The sequence below is a fragment of the Triplophysa dalaica genome, chromosome 10, assembly GCF_015846415.1.
Source record: "Triplophysa dalaica isolate WHDGS20190420 chromosome 10, ASM1584641v1, whole genome shotgun sequence".
NCBI lineage: Eukaryota > Metazoa > Chordata > Actinopteri > Cypriniformes > Nemacheilidae > Triplophysa > Triplophysa dalaica.
Window position 1 is genome coordinate 6,471,981 of NC_079551.1, and position 23,219 is coordinate 6,495,199.

Genomic DNA, 23,219 nt, shown 5'->3' on the forward strand with positions numbered 1-23,219 from the left:
CAATCCCTCTGAAGGGCACATTGATTCTCATTAGGGGTTGTTGTACTCTTCCTTCCGACTGGCCCCTACATACTCATAGAAACACTATATACATGCTAAACAAATACAACAAATACCACAAATCACACAAAGGACCTTGAATCTCACCATGTCACGTTATATAAAATTAATTAAAATGAATACATTCCATTAAAATCACTCAGCTTTTCTACACGAGCAAGAACAATAATTAAATTTAAAGGCAGCTCTGTAGACAGAGAATTAAATTAGAGACAAGCAGCCGGCGTGATCTAAAAATTGATCCGCGCTCACCGCGAGACATAAATACGAGCTTAGCAGAAAAAATACAAAGCCATCAAACCAAGCCGAGGAACACAGACTGTAATCTGGAACTTGCAACTGTGGTGTTTCTGGTCCCTGAGGTGGCACATTTTTCCTGAGTAGCTCATCTTCTGCAAACAGCAAAGACGCACTTGGCTGACCCCAATATCTGAGAATCACCGCCCGTTCGGCAGGTCGGGCGTTGGGATGGTGACGGCGAGGGGGCAAGGGTCACGTTACAGATACAGTCAACAGAATTCAGCCATCTATCTGCTGTAAAAAATAATACAGGAATTATAAAACCATCTCTTTCGAAGCCAGCAACAGTAGAGAAAGCGACTAGATTCACACGTTACATTTTTTCCGCTCTTCCACATGCAAGCTGTATTAGCTTTTTCTTATATTTATGTTACCATCCGTCCAACCTTGTTAGTTGGTTTAGAACTTGAACAGAATGATTTCCCATGAGATATGACAAATTATGTCTGACATATCATTCGTCAGCCTCTCCTCAAACACGAGCCAAATGTTTTTAAATTAGTCTGGTCCACACCCAAAGAATTCTCAAGTAAACAGATTATTGTCCGACGGCGGGGCGCTAACAGAAGCGGTGCCACCTGTGAGATTAAAACTGACATTTGCATGACATTTAAACAAAGAAACAAGGAATTATTACTATTACTGTTATTATGTTTGAGATTTAATACTTTTTTGTTTGCATTTTACCTGTTTACGTGTGGAGATCCATTTCGAGCTGCAGGGATGTTTACGGTGTTTGTTATGGCGTGGTTTGGATCTGTTTAGGTATTGAAAAGAGAATAAATATATGCGCCCAAACTCATGTTTTTATTGTCACTCAGATTTGGATAAGGAGGTTATGAATCAACACCTGCCAATTTTAGAAAAATTGAGTTTGACAAGCAAATAAAAGTTGAAAAAGTCAATTAAATCGTCCAGATGTTATAAGAAGTGGAACATTTGCATAGCTGAAGCTGCAATTTAAGTTTTAAGTTTTTAAGCAAGTATATAAAAATATAATATTGATTTTATAATAATAATGATGGTTTTCTTATAAATATATTTAATTATTATAATTGTAATTATATAATAAAAGTTAGATGATTATGGTTATTGTAATTATTAGTATTAGTATTAGTAATTAATAATAATAATAATTCCTGACATAGACGATGACTATGTTTATATGTGCATCAATATGCAGTCCACAGAGTAAGGAAATTATGAGGGTGTATGTAAAGGTAGTCATTGATTTCGTCGAGCCATTATGATTTTAATATTATGATATATTGTATAAAATGTGATATACATTATGATATACTTTATAATATATTTACATAATGAATTTGTTGCAATAAAAAAAAATGATTACAAAAAAATATTTTTGTAAAATAACCTGCAATTTTATGTTTTAAAGTTAAGTGGCGATATACAAGAGGCACAAGTTACAGACCTCAACTTTAAATTGTCAAAGCTTGACCTCACTTTTATAATATAAATATAAATATTATAATATACAAATTATAATATAAAAATATTAGCTTTAAAAAAATCAAATAAATGCTTTTTTAACCATACAGCCTTTAAAATCTGCTGATGTAACCCTATTTCCATCTCTGTCTGCCTATATCCATTTAGGCTGCGTCCAAATATCCGCACTTGCGGTCTTGGGCCACTTGAGAGAGCGTGCACGCGACAGGAAGGAAGACTAGCTTGAATGCCGCTTCGGAGCGGTATTAAGGCTAAGCGTATCCCATCATGCATCATGTTCTGGTAATGAACCATGAGTCTTTTTCCTCGGGTCTCGCGAGATGTTGCGGAAAGCTTTCCAGTGTATGTTATACTAATACTTTTTATGATTATATCTCTTTTAATCTATGTTTGACTATGATATTTTTCTCTTTCTTGGGTACAGCTGCTTTGATACAATTCAAATAAAGCACTATAAAAATAAATCTTTCCAGGTGGACCACTGAAGAACGCGCCACGCACGTCTCCCGGAAATCGTGTGAAATTCAACCAATCAGATGCCGACTTTGAACGAGCTGAAGTGTTTCCAGAAAAGTGTGCCCTATGCATCAGACGTTTAGCCAACGGTCCACGACGTCTGAGGCTGAGACTAATATCCATATGGAACGTTCCAGCCCATCTCTCAGTGTTTAAAACTATTGTTTTTCTCATCACCTTCTCCACCAAGATGATGCCACATCAAAGTCTCTCAGCTGATGATAGAGAGAGAGAGCGAGTCTAGCAGATGCTTTAGCATATAAATACTTGCCTGCAGTCATGATCATTACCCCACATAATGTACAATCACACCCAACCTGGAAGTGCGCAGATAAAGGCGCCTGGTAATTTGGTGTCTTCCCCTTCACTTCTGTTTCTCCGCCTGTCAGCGCGAGCTAGCGAAAGAAAGATCGTTTCATTAGCGTCAGGTCCCTCCAGCAGTCAATCAGGATTTTTAGCCATACCCTTCTCCTTTTCATCTCTTGGCTTTGAGTAATTGACGTTAGCATTGTTAACGGGTGCGTGCCTTGACTTTAGCCCGCTCTCTGGTGACATTAGCCGACTAGCATTCAGCCTCAGCGCTCTGCTTTTGTCGCTCTTTTTAATAGACAGATTGCCGAGCGAAAGCTTCTTTTGAGAGGCTTTTGAAAAGATGTGACAGCTAAATAATTACTCTGTCAGGTGTTATTTATTTTGAGAAGATCATTGCTCTAGTGCTTACATTTTAAGGAATGGCTCGTGCAAACATTTAATTGGATAAGCGGTCTTTGCTATTCTGGTTGTGCGGTGAACACCACATGGCTTTTAACACAGGCCTGACACATTCATGATATTAATGTATGGAAAAAAAGTTTATAGGGTATGAGGCTGTCAAATGATTAATCACATCCAGAATAAAAGTCTGTGTTTCCATGATATACTGTACGTCTGTGCAAAAGGAGTTTTTTTTCGGATTTACCAGTTTGAACCCGAGGAAGTTTGGATTACCCTGTTTTTTCCTGTTGTCACTTTTATATTAAATTCATTCACCTAACACCAGTTCACGTGTGGCATCTTTCATCATCTGTGGTGTGTTACAGAAGACCAGACCTAACCCAGCGATGACCACACCAAAGAGCACTCTTGCTCAAAGTAGGTTACATTACTCTAGCAACAACTAACCCCAACTTCTTCCGCTGCTTCCCTACCATCCATGAGATACCATCCAGTTCCTCCACCAACCATGCCCAGCACCTCCAAGAACCCTCCAGAACCCGAACCCATGCAGATCGACCATTATCGGAAGACAGCGGTTAATAACCCCTACCGGACATTATGAATACAAGGTCATGCCTTTTGGATAAATAAATGCCCCAGCCGTGTTCCAAAGCTTTATGAATGAAATAAATTTGAAGTTTATGAACTTTGTTTATAAATAAACAAAATAAAATAATTACTTTCAACGCAAAAATATAGCTAAACGTACCATATATTGTATATTTCAGTGAATCTTTGTGAACAACTAAAAGTTATCATTTTGTGGAGTTTTTTTATGCAATCCTGTATCTATTCCTTTCTCTTTCAAGTAAGTTAATCCAGGAAGTTGCCTTCGCTGAGGCTTTTAATAGATTTTACTGCCATTAAAAAATAAGAGCACAATAAGCCAAGCTCGCGCTCCGTAGAGATCGAACGCAATACAGTGCAAATGTGCTCTCAAGAGGCCTCTATCACAGACGTCTCTCCCGCCGATGAACTGTACAGTACGAGATCGATACAGCTCTGTCCTTTAAGAATCTCTCATCCCCTCACATAACCATTAAACTCAATCACACACACGCATGTAAAACAATTCCCAAGGGCTGAAATTAGTGCGATCGAGTACTTTTCAGCAGGAAATGGTGTTACGATGCAAAACCGCAGGAGGGTCTGGGAGTTGTCATCTGCCTTATCCTCAGGCTTTTGGTAACGAATCGTCTTCTGAAGTCATTCATAAAAAAGGCTTTACGTTTCATATAAAGATAATCTTTAAATAAATAAAGCGCAACGAACAGACATATGAAATATTGCTTTCTATATTAGTTATTGCCCTGGAGATACAGTACTAGTACCATTCGGGGGGGGGGGGTTGGTTTATCGTATGTACATATACAATTAAAATAGCATATTTTGTTTTAACATTAATTTACATTTACACTAATGAATTTGAAAGACGCTTTTATCCAAAGCAATTTACATTGCATTGAATTATACGATTGTTTCTGAGCATGTGCAATCCCCTGGGCTTGAACCCATGACCTTGACCTTGCTAGTGTCACCTGAGGTGTAAAATTATTAATAACCAAATAAACACAATAATGCAACGATAATTAAATTATTTGATTTATTACGTTACGAAAGCAACAGCTGTGAAAAGTGTGTTTGTAGGTTTTTACACGACAAGACCTACAAGATAAAAGATTCCAGGTCATATTTACCCGAAAACCTCCTTTAGGGCCCACATAATATTTCACATGGAAATAACTGTGAATAATAGGTTAGAGAGAGAGAGAGAGAGAGAGATAATGAGTCAGAGTAAAGCTGGAAAAGAGGCGAGCAGCCCTGAAGGCTGTTGATTTCTACTCTCAGGTGCTTTTAAAGAGCTGAATGCAGAAATCTCGTGGGGTTGCCGGGCAACCGGCGGAGCAGGATTGGACAGACTTGGAAAACACTTTCAGCCGCATATCTAACACTCACCCCTGATGCAAAAGGCCTTTGAGGAGCATTGGTGGACTTCAATGTTTTTTCGAAACAAGCGATGACAAGGTTATGTGTTCGATTCCCGGGACGGCGACAGAGGTTACAAACCATGGAGCTGGAAACAGAGGCATACAGAATTACAAAAACTAAAACAAGTGATGTTAATGCAGAATAACACAAACAAATAAAAAAAATGCTTATTTATTCGAGTTGGTGAAGAAAACAGTTTTATAATAACAACTTTTTTTTAAATAACAGTTAGGTAGCCTGACAATAAATCTGTTAAAAATGTTAAGTTCATTAATTAAATTGTTTAATTAAATGAATTAAACTAACAGTATAACAATGCACATACTCAACAGTGATTAAAAGTGAAAAGATTGTCTTGTCCACCAAACAACACTTTCACATCAGACGAACACAGTTTCGTAAGGTGATGAAGAAAATGACACTGCGGATCAGAACGAGCAGCTTGTCTTTTTCGCACCTCTGTTTCTGAGCTAATTTATTCATGTTGGAAATTGGGAATACCAAATAAATCCAAATCCGAGGCATGTGTTGTTAGGAAACCATTTTCACAAGTTCTGTTCGCGTCTCGTTTGACACCTTTGATGGAGGGTGTTGGATTTTATAACAAGTCCAGACTCGTTTTCCAGAAAATCCCCTGATTTCCCTAAATTTATCTACGTTTAATTAGATCAATAAAGTGCCGTAGTATATAACAAATGTTACCCATTGATTTCTTATTATTGTTGCAAATAATGGCTGCATTTTAAAACATTCGTACGATTTTCTACCTATTCTCTGAAATGTCTAAACGCTCTAAAATGATAAGTATCAAAATATTTTATTCATTCAGATATAACAGGAACAGGAATGTTAGCAAAACATACACGAAACATATTCTTATTGGTGGGTTTTTCCAATGCATAAATCAACGCAAATGACTTTCAGAAGTAACTGACATCAGGCATCACGCCCACATTGTTTGTTTTTACGATATTTGAAAGATTCACCCGTTTCTGCTCTTACCGTATATTTCTAAATACATAAAACTATGGCAGCGACTTGACAGACTTGTTTTCGTCTGTTTATGGAGAAGTATCGTGACCCATCACCGCTCCGCCTTCCGTGTGTGCGAGAAAGAGACACAAAGTCGTTTTTGAGCTGAGATAGCACTGTGACAGATGTTTGTCTCTTTTTTCAATGACACACTGGGTTGTGTTCTACCTCTCCTCCACCTGCTTTGCTGAAACATCTCTCTGTTTGAGAGAGTCAGCATATGTTGGGGAACGGAGCTTACGGAATATGTTTAAAGGGGAAAAGATCATCAAAACAGCTTTGGTGATAAGAACGACAGCGCTGATAAACCGATGTGATAAAAGTTTGTTTTGACATGCAAGTTTTGCTAAAGTCATGAAAACCTCAGAAAACCAGCCAAAAGGATTGCGTTCAATATTGGAAGATGATAACCTGTAGTCTTTCTTCTTTCCTTGAATGTTGGGAATTAATGCAAAATAACCAAATAACATTGCGTATCATGACACATTTACTTAAAAGGTTCACAAGGAAAAAGAGTGAATAGCGAATTTCAGTCATTCCCTTCTGAATATAATGAGTCACTTTGGGTAAAAGCATCTGCTAAATGCCGAAATGTAAATCAGTCAAAAAGGGTTTATAAAAGAAACAGTGTTATAAAGTGATTTGGCGATATTTTTTTCAACAGGATCTGCATTTTTATCGGTTTACATAAGATTTTTGATATTAAACATTTTGCAAGATGTAAACAAAGGTGGTCCTGAAGCACTTTCTCTTTACGTTCTTTTATTATTAAACGTATCAATTCGATGCGACCAACATAATTTTTTAGAAGTAAACCAAAACGTCAAACAATCTTTAAATGGGTCATTTGACGCAGCTTTAACAAATATTATCGTTTGTTGTAGATGTGTATAGACGATTTAAGGTTAAAAAACGTTGTATTTTCCACATACCGTGCATGTTTGTATCTCCTCTTTGCTCCGCCTCTCTGAAACGTGCAGATTTTATACAAAGCTCATCGCTATGAAAAGCGAGGTGTGGTATGATTGGTCGAATACTGCAAGCGTATGATGGAAAAAAACGTGTATGACCATATTTGGAACATCAGGTTCCAAAGAAATTGTACTGACAGGTACGCCCACCTTACTTGCGTATACATTTGGGCGGTCTTAGTCAACTCATACCACGAATTGACGTAGATTTGTGGGGGTGTTGTTAAACGAGGCGTTTCAGGCAGGTCTTGGTAAGCATTCGCTTTTAGATAGAATGCATCTTTTGTTCTGATTCTGACTTTAATTCTTGCAATTGTACATGTGTAATACATGCATCTGCAACTTATAACACACCAAAGACACAGAAAAACATGTATTCGCCATATGACCCCTTTAATGCTAATTATATATGCAAAAAAAAAACTGAAACAGGAAGTTTTGTAACATTGTTGCATCTTGTGAAATGGTCTGTAATAAATAATTAAAAATGTTGTGCTTCAAAATCCCTCCTTAATGAAAATTTTCAATTCTGAGGGAACTGTTCCTTTAAGAAATCAATTACATCCAGCCGCTATAAATTTACCCATCACCCCCCACCTTCCTTAAACATTCTGCCGTCGTAGGAATGGTCACGCAGAGCCACATTTACTCACCTGATCCCGACCAATCTGTGCCATTTAGCGCTAAATCAAGCTCTCCTGATGGACGTCCATCACCGAAGGCTGACACTTTGATTCATGAACAAAACGGCCTTCACCTTTCGGAGGGTTGCGAGGGGTAAAACAGAAAAAAACCCAGTAAAGAAATAATGCCAGAGGTGTGCATTTATAAATGATGGCGTCGCGAGATCATTACTTGCGTTTGATCTGAGCTAAGAGGCAGAGGTTTTAGGCAGTAGGAAAAAAAGTAAAGAAATGATCGATTCGACGAGAGGGGGTCGTACATCACGAAAGAAAGAGAGAGAGAGAGGCAGAGTGCTTCCGCAGGTTTGAATGATGGTGCGAGATAGTTACGGCTGAATTCAACTCGGCTTCTGGATTCATTTTAATGAAATTACTGGTTGAAGGCCCAGCCTTAAATTAAAAGCTGATATGTGGTCACAACGCCCGCCATCATTTCTGCTCCGGTTAAATCCCATCTGTATAGAGTGCTTCAAAACGCTTTACATCCGGCGTCTTCGAAAGAAGCTTAGTGGTTCAGCTGGTTGTTTTTCCTCCTACTACATTTTTCAAACTACAGTATACTGCACTGTGGGAGACACTACTGTTTCAATTTACGTGAAAGTTGAATGCAAATTAAAAGATGGCGGCGACCATCTGACAATTCAGCTACTTGCAACTGGTTTATAGACCACTTCAGAAAACGTAAATAACGCTGGTGCAGAAAAAAGATCTGTTTCTAAACACAACACGAACATTTGAACGAAATACAACTAACGTAACATTTATAACATTTATGAAAATGTTGAACGAATATTCTTAAGATTTAATTATGTGTGTAAGATGTAAAAAATGTGAATGACAAAAAACAGGAAGTGCCTCTGGACCACTGTTTACATTTAACGAAGTGGTCGTGCAAAACTATGTTAGCATTGGCTGGGCTAACATGCTAACGACACAAGTAATTTGTCTGTCCACATGCAGTTTAAATGTACTGCACAATGTTCCACGATAACAGTATTTGATATGCAAAGCTACGTTTGTCTTAAATTTGTTTTCCGACTTTTAAAAATTATTTAAAGCGTCCAAATGTCAATGGTTTTAACACATTTATCAACTCATGTTAACATCCATCCATCCATCCATCCATTTTCTACCGCTTATCCGGGGCCGGGTCGCGGGGGCAGCAGTCTAAGCAGGGATGCCCAGACTTCACTCTCCCTAGACACTTCCTCCAGCTCTTCCGGGGGGACACCGAGGCGTTCCCAGGCCAGCCGGGAGACATGGTCCCTCCAGCGTGTCCTAGGTCTTCCCTGGGGTCTCCTCCCGGTGGGACATGCCCGGAACACCTTCCCGGGAAGGCGTCCAGGGGGCATTCGGAAAAGATGCCCGAGCCACCTCAGCTGGCCCCTCTCGATGTTAACATTATTCTCAAAATAACAGTATTTCTTGGGAGATGAATGCAGCAAAATGTACCTGAATTTTGAACCAACTGGAAAAACAAAAAAGAAACCACAGGACTGGTGAAATGCTCGCTGGCGTGTGATAGTTTCTGGTCATGACAAAAAAATACAACTTGCTTTTTTGCTGAATGTCATGCCTGGTTAGTACACTTTGTTATTCATTATGAAGCCTAAAATCAGTCAAATGTCAACTTGAATATCGTTTGACAAAATTGCCTTTAATTGAGGCATTCAAAACGCTGAAAGCACATTAGTGTCTGCACGTGCGCCAAACTACTACCCAACAGTCCCTCGCTGTAAACAGGATAGCTTTTCACTCGTTTTTGTAACATTATGATAACTAAGATGACCCCGATGTCATTTATATACGTATAAAGAACACCTTTCACCTTTTGGAAGAAGCAGTAAAGCGCCAGAGAGACTCCAAAACAGATAATGAACCTCGCAAAATAAACAGCTCTAGGCAAATGTGTTGCGTTCTCATGTGGTTCGGCGTAAATGAATGTAAATCGTTTGCATGTTTCAGGAGTGGAAGAGATTATTAAGAGCTCATTTTGTCATGTCTTCAGCTGGAAGAAAAATCTATTTTAATCAGATTTCATGCAAGTGACTTATTGCGTTTCCTGGAACAGGCCCTAAAAATGAAGTCTGATATGAGAAATCAATAAACTATAAAAATTCAAATCAATGTAATTTTGCACTATTGAATAATCAATCATTTATTTTGATTAAATGAGTCCGCAAATCATACAAGACCACAATGGACCAGTCTTGGTTCAGTAAACAAAGCATTTAGTTTGACAGACTAAAAAACTAAATTACTTCAATAAATAAATAACTTAAGATGTACTGCAGATGCAGAATGCAAATATATACTGTAGGTCTATGTGAGACTCACACACAAGTTCAGTTCAAACAATAAGATAAAAGATAGACTTAATAGTCTAAAATTGGCTCAAAGTAATTGTGAATAACACTGTAAAAAACTACAATTCTGGCAGCTGGGGTGGCAGAAAAACTGTAAATTTTGTAATATCATGTTTTTATGTTAGGTTTTATTTTACACACGACACCCACATTCTAAGTTTATTTCTAGCAATTTTTTTTACCATATTACAAAAATAGGTTAAAATTCTGTACAGGGATCTGTGAATGTCTATACCGTACAGTATATTCAACCATTCCAATCATTACAGTCATGAATAATCAAACTTTCTCTTCAGTCGTACACCCCCGAAAAAACCATCTATATGGATAGAAAAGAGCATACACTTATCTGAAAATATTTGTTTTAGATCTAGAAATCATACAAGTAAAAATGATGAAACGAAAATGTCGACATGACTCTCGCCTTGTCTTCCCCCACAACAGATCGAAAAGTGAAAATATAAAGACCTGGAGTTTTCTGTCTGTTAGCTGATACACTCAACCTTTTGTCCTACAACTTGTTAAATGGTCGCTGTTGACACCGTATATCTTTCCGTCTGTCTTTCTGCATTAGGGACTCAGAATTACCTCTCTACATTTACCTGGGCTTTATTTTCCCTGACGCTCGGATAACTGATACGGTCTCCGAAGTGCTGTCTGCAAACGGAGTATTATGGATGAATGTCCAATTCTCCTCCAAAAGCTTTTAACAGACCTTGAATTATTTCCTGTTTCTCTCGTATTCAGTGTTTGAACGCAAAATGAATTACAATGAAGCTTGAGTTGCATTTGTATGAAGAAACTTGACTCACACTCTTGCAATAAAGATGGCTTTCATTTGGAGATTACCAATACTGTAAGTAAACGTTGAACCAGATTTTTATAAAAATTAAACTTATTGCTTTAGCAAATTGTGACAGTCAACGCTTATAGCTCTTACTGGTCTAAAGCATTTTTTTTACCTTTTTTATTTAAGTTAGGACAGAAAACCTCAAAACGTTAAGCAGTGTGCCGAGTTACTAACCTTAACTCAACCCAAGTAACTTAACTCCGGCATTTCTGTCGCGTCGAACAATTTACCAGCCATTCACACTTAATGAATATAAGCCCATGAGAACAAAAATCCTGTCAAAAGCAGAACAGATTCGCAACACATGTCAAGATCGATTTTAACATATCTAATCCAAATACACTCATATTAAGGTGACAGATAATAGACACACAAAAATATAGCACATAAAACTATAAAAAAAATCTGTTTATTATTAATAATAATAATAATAATAAATATGCATTTATGTACAATACATCTAGACTGAACAATAAAAAATAAAGCTTCTAATAAATAATTGTATTTGATAGTCTGAGTTTTGAATCATGTTTACTAGATAATGCAGTTTAAAGGCAGCTGAACTTCGTCTGGTTTTTGTTTTGATTTCATCCACGTTCGTGCTAACCGAGGCAATGCAACTGTCCAGATAACAGCGTTACAGATCCGCTGTGGGAAAGGCTTCCTGGCACGTTGGATGTTCATGGTATCTCTGTTATCAAAAAATAGAGGTGTGCGCATTCTGCGAGTTTCAGCTAAAATCGGACATCTACAAAAAGAGACATGACAACTACCACGGCTTCCAACGCGACAATATGATCCTTCAAAAAGAACAACGACTACTGCATATTCCTGCTTTCGGTGTATACATCTGATCTATCGTAATTGGATTTATTCACATTTCATACACAACCAATGTACCAGGTATGTACCATATGTCCTTGCATGCCCTATTAAATTTCATTTTAATCCATATGTGGACTTTAAGCGGATATACACATTTAGAATTTACGGTTGTTTTTCGGGAAGGCGAACAAAAACTGTTGATGATTCATCTTGCGCTGAACTGAATTTTGTCCAATCAAATGCTCTCTAGACAGAACCCTTAAAGGCTAACTTGACAAACACGAACAAACAAGAAAAACACCAAAATTGTCAGTTCAGGGTGAATTAGCATTAAACCACCTGTAAACAACTAGCAAGTAGCAAATAATACTTCATGGCTATGATGGAATTGAATCAATATTGGATCTCCTTATCCTACACAATCTCACGGCAATTCGTAACTCAATTTTGAGGTGGCTCGTTTGAATGAATTCGTACGATCTTATACGTTTCTTTTAGTACGATTTGCGTTGACGCAAGTGATGCTTAGGTTCGGGGGAGGGGCTTCAGTCTTACTTTTTTCAAATAATCATACGCTTTGGTACGATTCACATCGTATAAATTTATAACAATTAGCTACCATGTAAAATATTTACAAATTCCCGTGAGATTAGGTTGTATAACCCAACAGAGCAGTCGAAACATCAGATTTTCAATATAGAAAACTGTCGTGGCCAAAAAACCCACACAGCGTCAATGGAATCGCAGTGTCTATTAAAACGTAAATAAATGATGTTTTCAGTTACATTAATCTTTATTTAATTTTGGCGATGTATCACATTCTTAATAGGAGTTTATGGAGAATAAATTTGTAACCATTGTGGCATTTAAGGCAAAATGTTAAACAGTTGTAAAACCGCAAACTGTTATGTTTAAGTATCAACCAGATCTTAGCGCTGAACTATTGACGATACTTTCATGTGTAATATTTACACAATATCAAAATCACGGTTCTTAATATTACGATTATGGTCAATATCGCTATAGTATGACACCCCTAATGTCCGACACTTATTTCCAGTTTCAACGAGAAAGAGAATTTCCACAGATTGTTCAGTTTGTACATCTGTTTTTTTGAGAAACGTCACATCTCAAACTCTTCAGAGCTGCTGAAGTTGCCTCGGCTGTGCATCATTTTCAGAAGTATTAATATCCGAGCTCCCATATTCACTACCTCCGAGAGATCCTCCGTAATCGAATGAAAGAAACGGTCCGTTCCTGCTGGTGTTTATCTACGGCGAGATGGATTTAGCCGTACACCAGACTCGGTTCTGAGCCCAGGGCTGTTTGAATGAGGATCCATCATCTCCATGCCATTGCGGGAGTGACATTTACATAGATCAGAGCTAGATAAATATCTAACATTACTGATTCTTTGTCCGGGGCTCCACTGAAAATGACAAATGAGGGGGTTGGGTGGGGCGATGATGAGTTAACGCCTTGAAGCCTCTCTCTTATGCGCTTGGGTATCATCAGAGGAATCTGTACATCTTGACCCTCTGGTACGCTATCTGGTTAAGAGTGTTTTTTCTTCGCATTCGGCCCGGGAAGCAATTATATTTGGATTACATCTCATGTCGGTATGTTGGCAAAGAAGGAATCATAATATGATCGAAGGCATATTTTAGGTTCATGCAGGAATGGCCTGCCAACCTTTAACTGGGTGTGAATGATATTTGGGCTTCATTACTCTTGCTGAAAAAGAATCCAGACCCACCAGTATGGAATAAATTCAGAGTTTATCGTGAAATGGTCGGACATCTTCAACGTGCATCCCGCCCTTCATTTGTGATTAAATAGAATTGCATTTCCAACTGCTCAGCCTGCCAAATTTTACACTTGTGACACGTGCAATTTATTATGTTCATTTCTGTGCACATTGGGGAAGTTATTTAACAGCTGTGCTGCATGTGGAATATTTGTTCAGCATCCTGTTTGTTTCGGAAACAACATTCATGTCAACTAATCATTTTTTAATAATAATCAAGATTATGTTTGGTTGACAGGAATGATGCATCTGCACCAAAGAAGAATGTTGATCCATATGTTGTAAATGAAAGCGCATATAAGTCTAGACGCTGATATTGATTTGGAGTTTGTAAAAAAGAGATGCAATTGGCTAAGCGAATGAAAGAGTTTAAAGACAACATAAAATCAAAAGATTTGCTTTTACATTTTTAATAAATGTTTGTGTGCATGATTCATCACTGTTTGTTATTCCAAAAAAAATCTCTTTTAACAAAATGTAAAAACTTTTATTCTCTGATGATGTGACAAAGACCGTAAAGGTAGGTGGCAAAAAATAATACGATACAGTAAATTTCGTTTTCCATCCCCTGAAGATTAAATAAATCCCCGCTCTACATTACATGATTTCCCACTTTAATAATCTATATAATAATCATCTATATAATAAATATCCCTTTATTCAAAAATTATCTGTTACAAAAACAAAATACGCTGCGAATGCCATTTCATGTTGTCTTTAAAAAGAAAAACAGGAAGTGAATGCGCCACAAAGAACCAGAGGAAGTGAAGGAGACCCGCTGGTAACATCACCCTATTTTATTTGCATCAGAACATCGAGCTAGCCGGTGGCTGAACAACACATTGCGTAGGATCAGTAAAACACCAGAGCCGTCGGATTTGTCACGGCCGGCATACCGAAGACCGGCAAGCGTTTGTTTGTCTGCCAGGGTGACTCGCGCGTGTGCGCGCAAGCGCTTCCATAATCTCTTTGTTGTGTGGTTAAATAATTAGCCCTAGAAGCAAAAGAGAGTCGCTCCAAATGTTTGATTCTCCGTTGTGCGCCGAGGGCTGAAGGCCATGTTTGTGTAAAGCTCCAGAGCTTTGAAGCCACCTGATCTTTTAACTCTGGGAAAGGTGTTGACTGCAGCAAAGAACCAGTGTTGTCAAGACAAAGCGTGTCTTAATTCCACCATCGTTTTTTAGCAGTCGTAAATATCCAATATCGTCACCGTAGAAATGTAATCTGGCTGTGCCGTGTGCCTTGGGCCTGTCGTATTAGTTTTCAGTAGGCACCGAAAAATCCTGTGCCTCATTTCTGACCCTTTCCGACCGCCCGCCCTGCCTGGGAGCCTATTAAGGGCACTAATATCTGCAACGGTAATATCTATTCCCTGAATCCTGTATGCTAAGAGAGTGTTTGGGAAGGTGAAGGGCACTGGCTGTGTCCACACGGCTCAGCCGTCTTCCCACTTCCTGTCCGCCGGGTTGGCGTTGCAGGCAGGGTCAGAACGACTCGGCGGGGGTCATGGGTTTGGACGTCACAGGTCAGATGAAGTACTCTTTCCTGCTATCTCTCATGGCGCTGTGTAGGTCCAGCTCGGCTCGATACCTGTGCTCTGGCCTGGGCTGGTGATCTTTCTCCTTGACTGGGGCCATCTGCCGGGTGCGATCGTGTCGATGACGATACAGGAAGCGGGTCATCACAGCCACGGCGCAGAGGACGATAAGAACCACCGCTGCTATCAAACCTAAAAGACACAATAAATAAGTGGATAGTTTGAAAAAACATATATGTATAAACAGATATATTTACAGATATTGCACAGCACGTACCTCCGATAACAGCAGAGTCGTTTTGGCCAACGTTAGGGTGAAGTTTTTTGCCTGTGTCTGCGTGATCTGAAAACAAAATGAAAAAGAGATTTGGAAGTGATATAAAAAAATTACCTTGAATTCAATCTTTAACTGTAAACCAACCTGATAACGATCTGGATGAGGATTTATCCGCCAGCTCGCCGCAGTTCGACTCGACAAGGTTACCGAGGACGCTGACCAATGAGCTTCCTCGGTTCAAAATGGCTGCCTTGAGAGGAGCCAAATGATTGAACTGAACTGATGAAAGACAGCCGACGAAACCTTTCGACCCAGCCTGAAGCACCTCCTCGTCGACGCCAGTTCTCCCTTTGAGGGGCAAGGAGGCGGAGTCTTTAATGTGATTGACAGAAAGTTCACAATTCGTCTGACAAATGACTAAAACGACTCATCAACATTTGTCCTATGATACCAAGTAAGGTCGACTAGTCAAGTTATATTAAAAAGTACAAATATAAGGTTTTAATATACTTTAATGGAGTCTAAGAATTATTGAGTGACACTTGTAAAGTGTTAACATTTGGTTATCCAAGAAATAACACAGATTATGTTGTTTATAGAGTGCATGCGTATCAACATATCTGGGCATTTGGAAAATATTAGTCTTGTATAATTATACAAGAATACTTGTGTTGTTTTCTACATCCTTTTACATTGTACGTCTGTGCTGCTAACGTGTCCAAACGAAGGATTTTTGCCTATCAAACTATCTCAAGGTGGTCTGCAATTGCGAATTACTCAGTTAAGACTGCGTTTTTTTCACACCCAAAGCTTTAATCTTGGAGTTTAATTAAAAGGCCTACCTGTGACTTTCCCCAATGTCAAAGACCTTATCGTGATCAACTCCTTGTCCGTAGACAGGCCATATTTCAGACTGGTATCTCTATCAATCTAGAAAGAGAGTGAATGAGAAAGAAAAAGAGAGAAGTGCTATAGTAAACGTAGTAAATATAAACATCTAGCCAACTGGCCAAACCAAATGGCAACTCACCTGTACATACATGTCTTTTCCCTCCCTGTGGATCTGCACTCGATGAAGCAGTCCGTCGGCCAGGTTTGCAGATGCCGGAGTGAAGACGTCCGACTCTTTCTCCCTGTTCAGGCGATACCAGATCTGCAAACTCCCTGTGGGACCCAACGAGACACGAGACGGACAGGAAATGTGCGACATGAGTGACAGAATCAAATAGGAAGCGCTCTCGGATGCCTCATTACGTTCCTCGCTGATGAGGGTAATTGCGTTCTTGACCGCTGTTGTGAAATATGTCAATCGCAAGAAAAGATGCTCCTCTCCAATCATCAACAACACCATTATCATCATCATCGCCGCGGTAATCACCCACAGCTTTACTGTAATCAAAGGACAGCCCTGATTGGCTGCTACCGGCCTGTGATTCTCCCGCATGTGTCATTACAGAACAAACACATAAATGCGCATACTGTATGTGTTAAAAGGTTTAGGTTTCCTTTTTTACTTTCTTCCACATTTTTGAATGCAAGTAATTTCACCAAAACAATAAAAAACATAAATCGTCGCCATGAAATTATAATGTTCTATCTGAATTCCGAGCAGTTTTGTGATAACAAGCTTCAACGTTTTTGCATCCCATTTGACTTTGTAGATAAATGCTTTTTTGTTTAAAAAAGTCCCAAATTTACACATTATAAAGAAAGAAACATCTCAATGTAAATAAGTTCTTGGTAACTCTTGAGGCTTTTCCCGAGATATTATTCAAAAAGTATTAAGGAGTTAACATCTATTTTGAGATCTTAATTTAAATAAAGTCAACATATGAAAAATTATAAATAAAAAAATATTATCACATTAGTCACAAAAGTTTAGGGTCAAACAAGTACAACAAAAAGTGCTTTTGTAGACAAAAATGTGACTGTACAAACATTTCAGTTTATTTCATTATAAAAGTACAATTGAAACAGATGGAAATGCTTTGAAATGAATGACTTGCGATAACCATAAACAAAAAACTGCCGAAAAGAGCCCAGAATAGATGAGGCACAAAAAATCGTCATAAAATATTAGGTGAACATTTATACCATTTCTAGGCAAAGGTGCTAAATTTTTTATTTTTTGTTACTCCATAGTTTTGATAAATGTGCAAATATTTAAAATGTTAAATGTTACATAAATATACAATAAAATATATATTCTAATCCTATATTCCATTGTTTACCTCATTTGTAAGTCACTTTGGATAAAAGCGTATGATTAATAACTAAATTTAAATATAAACATAATTCATAAATAATATATATATATATAAATCAACTCACGTAAAGGATTATTAGGAACATCATACTAATACTGTGTTTGACCCCCTTTCGCCTTCAGAACTGCCTTAATTCTACGTGGCATTGATTCAACAAGGTGCTGAAAGCATTCTTTAGAAATGTTGGCCCATATTGATAGGATAGCATCTTGCAGTTGATGGAGATTTGTGGGATGCACGAAGCTCCTGTTCCACCACATCCCAAATATGCTCTATTGGGTTGAGATCTGGTGACTGTGGGGGTCACTTGAGTACAGTGAACTCATTGTCATATTCAAGAAACCAATTTGAAATGATTGGAGCTTTGTGATATGGTGCATTATCCTGCTGGAAGAACTATCAGAGGATGGGTACATGGTGGTCATAAAGGGATGGACATGGTCAGAAACAATGCTCAGGTAGGCCGTGGCATTTCAACGATGCCCAATTGGCACTAAGGGGCCTAAAGTGTGGCAAGAAAACATCCCCCACACCATAACACCACCACCATAATTGCATCAATGAGAAATTGAACAGGTGTTCCTAATAATCCTTTAGGTGAGTGTATATATACACATTCATGTAATTTCTTTGTTACCCCACCAAGTGTTTAAATATATCAGTGCGATTGTTTTGTCTCAAGATGCCCACCAGTAATGTTTTTTAAGTATGTTTTTTAAAAACAACTTAAATATCCTAATTGAACCAAGGCCTAGTTCTGTCTTAAACTAATCCCTGTCCGGGAAACCGCCGCTACATCCCATAAAAAGATCTATTTTTCTTTCTTTTGTACAACATGACCTACACAAGCAACATATACTGTAAATTTCTGCTTTGTGACAAATACAGTAAATGCAACGTTAATGCACGTACCGTTGTGAGCGAGAATAACAGCCATGTACTGCTGATGGTATGTGTTGACGGTCAGTAGCATGGTGGGCGTCTGCGTGGTGAGGAAACTGAAGGCCACGCTCTCTCGTGAGTTGCTGCTCTGAGCGTAGATGGCCGAAGACTGGCGACTGTGGTTGCGCGTCACGGTAAACGGCTCCTGGAAGGTGTAGGTCACCGACGAGCCGCTTTCGAAGGACACGGAAACTTCTGCAAGGTAAAAAAAACAAAGCAGGTGAACGTTTGCGCCGGCGGGCAGATCTGAGTAGGCGATTGGCCGTGTTTTCATTCCTCATTTGCATGTTAATAGCCTGTCGAACGGCAAGGACGCTAAATGGCCGGACTCCAAAAAGCGAGGAAAGGAAAGATTTAACTTTAAATGAATGCAAAATTATGCCTGGACTTCAACTGACCCCCAGGCATCACTCGGTATTCATTTACTCATAATATTATCTGAACAGAAACATCATCTCTCTGGAGTCCAATAAAGAGAAAGAGATGCCAAGTACACACGTTCATTCAGCGAGCGTTGAATGGGTTGCTGTCTGGCATATCTGAGGATCAAATGTGATAAAGGGTGTATTGATGGAAGGGAGGGTCTAGCATTGAGCGTGATGGGCAGGGACGGACCCGCTGGGACTGGTCAGGTTTCAGCCCTTTGAGGAAAATTCACCCAAACAACGGCGGCTCGCGGTCACGGACGCGCCAGCGTACGAAGAGAGCGAGAGAGACAGGACTGGCAGAATTGCACTTGATATCTCGTGTTTTATCCTGCTCTGCTTTGATCAGGTGCGAGTGTAAGCACGCCGCTGTCTTCAGAAATCAAGGTTGCTGAGCTCTCAGACGTCCTCTCGCTGGAACGCTCTTTGATACGTCGGTGAGTTTACTGAAGGTAAAACTGCGTTTGATGAAAAACTGGTCCCTCAACCCATAGGATATAACACGGAAGAAACCTTTTAAATGAGCCAAACATAAACAAGTAAACTCTGACTTTCTTCTGCATAACACAAAAGAAGATCTTTTGAAGAACGTTAGTAAGCACACAACATTGGATGCCCATTGACTTCCACTGAATGGACACAACACCACTGAGACATTTCTCAAAATATCTCTTTCGTGTTCCTCAGAAGAAAAAGTCAAATACAAGATTTGAACAGAGATGGACAAAATTAAATGATGTAGTAAAACACCTTTCTTGCAGTTGGGTCCTCCGTAGGCCGAATGCGTACAGTCACAGACGTAACCGCTGCTTTTTTCGATACACTTCCCCCTGTTGTGACACAAGCTGTTTTGGCTGCTGCAGTGACCCGGACAGCCTAAACTGACCCCGGGGGTCATTTTAGCCTTTTCCTCAAGATCAAGGGTATTCCCGTTGATGTCCAACGACCTAATACATCCCAGAAACCCTCTCTGTCTAGATGCCGTGCCTCCTGTGGGTACACCATAAAGAAAACCAAAACTTTTCACAATCTCAATCGACACCGAATTTACATTCCAAAGATTTGCATACAAACAACATCTGTGTGAAGGTATAGGGGTGTTATTCTCCCGCCCCCCGTCGGCACGAAGCTGTCACTCGTGGCAGTGCCTACCAATAAACAGCTGGCTGTTGAGCTGAAGGTGGGTGTGGCCTTCGGTAGGAGCCTCCAGGAAGCGCAAGGGCAGCTGGTCCACCTGCAGCGACGCCTCTTTCACGTTCCTCTCCGCTCGCACGTAATGCCACTGCTTGTCGTTCAATGGCACGTGAGACTTCACCGTTAAGACCACCGGCCCGTTCCCGACGTCAAAAGCGAAGGTTACCACGGAGGGAGCTGTGGGAATCGTATTGTGGCAGGAAAGAGAAAAACGTGACAAATTATTAAACGCAATAGGACATTGTTGCTTTCATTATTGTTTTAAATTTAAATATATCATATTTTCAGGCAGCTACAATGGGTTATGAAGTTTAAAGAGAAAAAAATGACAATTCTTTCACCATTTTACACATCCTCATGTCAATTCAAACCTGTGTGACTTTTATAATTCTGTAGAACACAAAAGAAGATATTTTGAAGAGCGTCGGTAACTAAACAACACGGAGCCCCATCGACTTCAATTGTATAAACACAAAACAACAGAGACATTTTTCCAAAAATCTTCTTTTGTGTTCCAGGTCACAGGTTTCAAACAACACGAGGGCGAAATTATTTTTGGCCAAACAATCCCTTTAATCTGTTTGAAGTGAAACGGATGAAGTCCAACCTAACCCGGGAGACTGAAGGCAACCTCTGAAGGTGAGCCAAGCCCTTTCAATTTTCATGTTTACGGTGTAATCGTCTCTTTTGTATGCGCGTGTCGTGTTCGGGGAACATTGGTTGGAAGAATAGCCCTTGTAGTTGGTGGAAAATATTGAAAAAAGGCAGGCGGTGCGATGAAGATGAACGGCCTTGGTGAACCGTGTACAGTAATTACACAGCCGACGATTTCAGTGGCAACACAACACAGCGCACTGTTGAGTAAAAGGGCTCTTTTGAGTGAAATTGGCTGCGTCCTTTTTCGGTTGGGAGGAAACGCTAATGACATGCTATTGAATTTGAGTGCCTTCCACACGTGTGTTACTTATGTTCATGAATTCAAAGGATAGTTCCCTTAAAAAAAAAAACACTCTCATCATTATTTATGTAGTTCAAACCTGTGTGACTCTTTGTTCTGTGCAACACAATAGAAGATCTTTTGAGAAATGTCTCAGTGGTTTTGTGTCCAATACAATGGAAGTCAAAAAGGGTCAGTGTTGTTCTCTTGTGTTCTGCGGAAGAAAGCCTTTCGTTGAGTGTCTATCGATCGGTATGTTAGGACGTACCACTGAGTTCCAGTCTGATGAAGTCTTTTGCGCCCAGGTTCTCCAGAAGGACACCTGCAGGAGCCGTTGTTTTGAAATAGAGCGAGATGTCGACGCTCAGCTCGGCCTGGAGCGTGGGGAAGTGCAGGTACGAGGACTCCTGGTAGAAGGAGGCAGAATTCCACAGGAACCCTGAGGTCACAGGAGACTCCGATTAAATTAAACTGGATTATTCCTATTTCAATATTTAATGACCACGAGTTGTAGGAGTCTCATGTCTCTAGGCAAGAGCGATTGAAAATCATTGCTCACATAAGGCGTCAGAAAGTTAATTTCAGAATCTTGCCTAAGATGAATCATTGTTAAAGGGGTCATATGGCTCAAATACATATTTCCATGTGTCTTTGGTATGTTATACGTTGCCCATGCATGTATTAGACATGTAAAATTGCTCACATTAAAGTTTGGGAACAAAAGATGCATTCTATTTAAAAGTGAATGCTCACCCAGACCTGCCTGAAACGCCTCGTGTAACAAAACCCCCACAAATCTACGTCAGTTCGTGGTATGAATTGACTAAGACCGCCCAAATGTATTCGCAAGTAAGGTGGGCGTACCTGTCAGTACAATTGCTTTGAAACCTGATGATCCAAATATGGCGTTACATTACCGTCACACGCTTGCATTTTTCAACCAATCACTACGCACTGGCTAACTGGCCAATCATAGCACACCTCGCTTTTCAGAGCGATGAGCTTTGTTAAAAATGTGCACATTTCAGAGAGGCAGAGCAAAGAGGAGATACAAACATGCACGGTATGTGGAAAATACAATGTTTTTTAACCTTAAATCGTGTATACACATTTGCATTACATCTAAAACAAATGATAATATTCGTTTTAGCCGTGTCACATGACCCCTTTAAAGTAATTTCTGACTGCTGCACTGTTACGAGAATTGTTTTTATTTCTCAGTCTCATTTTCTTGTGATCTTCCAATAAAGGTAATCTTGTCAAAATACGCTTTTACGAGGTAATCTTGAAGTATAAGAAAAAAAATGATCAAGTAAACAAGTGGTTGTGAACACGTAAACAAACATCCACCACAAACTGCAGCTCGACAGTCAATATAAACATACATCTCTTTGAATATTTGTTATCAAGGCGTTTGAAAGAATCGTAACGTATTGAAATATTTATCTTGGAAGCCTTACGTACTGTCGCCGTAGCAGTGGAGAGACCCCACCCTGTAGATTGCTTCTGACCCGGTACGGTTTGTGTCGCCCACTAAGATCTCGCTCACTGGTAAGTGTTCTTTGTAAGACAGAACTCCAGTGTCATTCTCCCTGTCGACAAGCAAACATCAGTGCGTTTACATTAGGTTTATGCAAACGGGCCCCTGTCGCCAGTTATCGAAAACCTAAACATTTGGCAAGATGACAATCGACAGAAACTTCAAGTTCAAAATTGATACAGATGACCACATTCTATAAAAGTGCAGCAAAGGGATCGATGCTTAGAAATGAGATGTATGAATGCATTTACCATGAGCTGCGGTCAGCGTCACAGTTGCAGAAATGGTTCATGTCGATGCAGTTCTCGTCCAGACTGCAGGCGCATTGCTGAACCCCGGGGAGAAATCCACCCCAGTACGTCCTTCTCTCGCCTGCCCGATCCAGCCACCAGGACAAGGGCGTTCCATCTGGAGCAAACAACAACATGTTTCTTCATTTAGCCAATGAACGTGACATCTACCACCAGAGTCAGGT

The 23,219-nt window shown here is 39.5% G+C and overlaps 1 protein-coding gene across 2 annotated transcripts in view; it reads right to left on the minus strand.

The window, feature by feature from the left end:
• Positions 1-11,492: 11,492 nt before the first annotated feature.
• Positions 11,493-23,219, minus strand: part of cntnap5b (contactin associated protein family member 5b) — a 50,831-nt gene continuing 39,104 nt past the window's right edge. The window contains exons 14-24 of one of the 2 annotated variants that reach the window (XM_056759563.1): positions 22,996-23,152; positions 22,669-22,796; positions 21,473-21,643; positions 20,226-20,444; positions 19,824-20,063; positions 18,619-18,843; positions 16,470-16,603; positions 16,282-16,369; positions 15,584-15,787; positions 15,440-15,505; positions 11,493-15,354 (exon numbers count right to left, since the gene is read on the minus strand). In XM_056759563.1, coding sequence (XP_056615541.1) covers positions 15,152-15,354; positions 15,440-15,505; positions 15,584-15,787; positions 16,282-16,369; positions 16,470-16,603; positions 18,619-18,843; positions 19,824-20,063; positions 20,226-20,444; positions 21,473-21,643; positions 22,669-22,796; positions 22,996-23,152 — 1,835 coding nt within the window. In that variant the 3' untranslated portion in view covers positions 11,493-15,151. Of the gene's footprint in view, positions 15,355-15,439; positions 15,506-15,583; positions 15,812-16,281; positions 16,370-16,469; positions 16,604-18,618; positions 18,844-19,823; positions 20,064-20,225; positions 20,445-21,472; positions 21,644-22,668; positions 22,797-22,995; positions 23,153-23,219 lie in introns of both variants that reach the window. The other variant, XM_056759561.1, reaches the window with a different exon arrangement.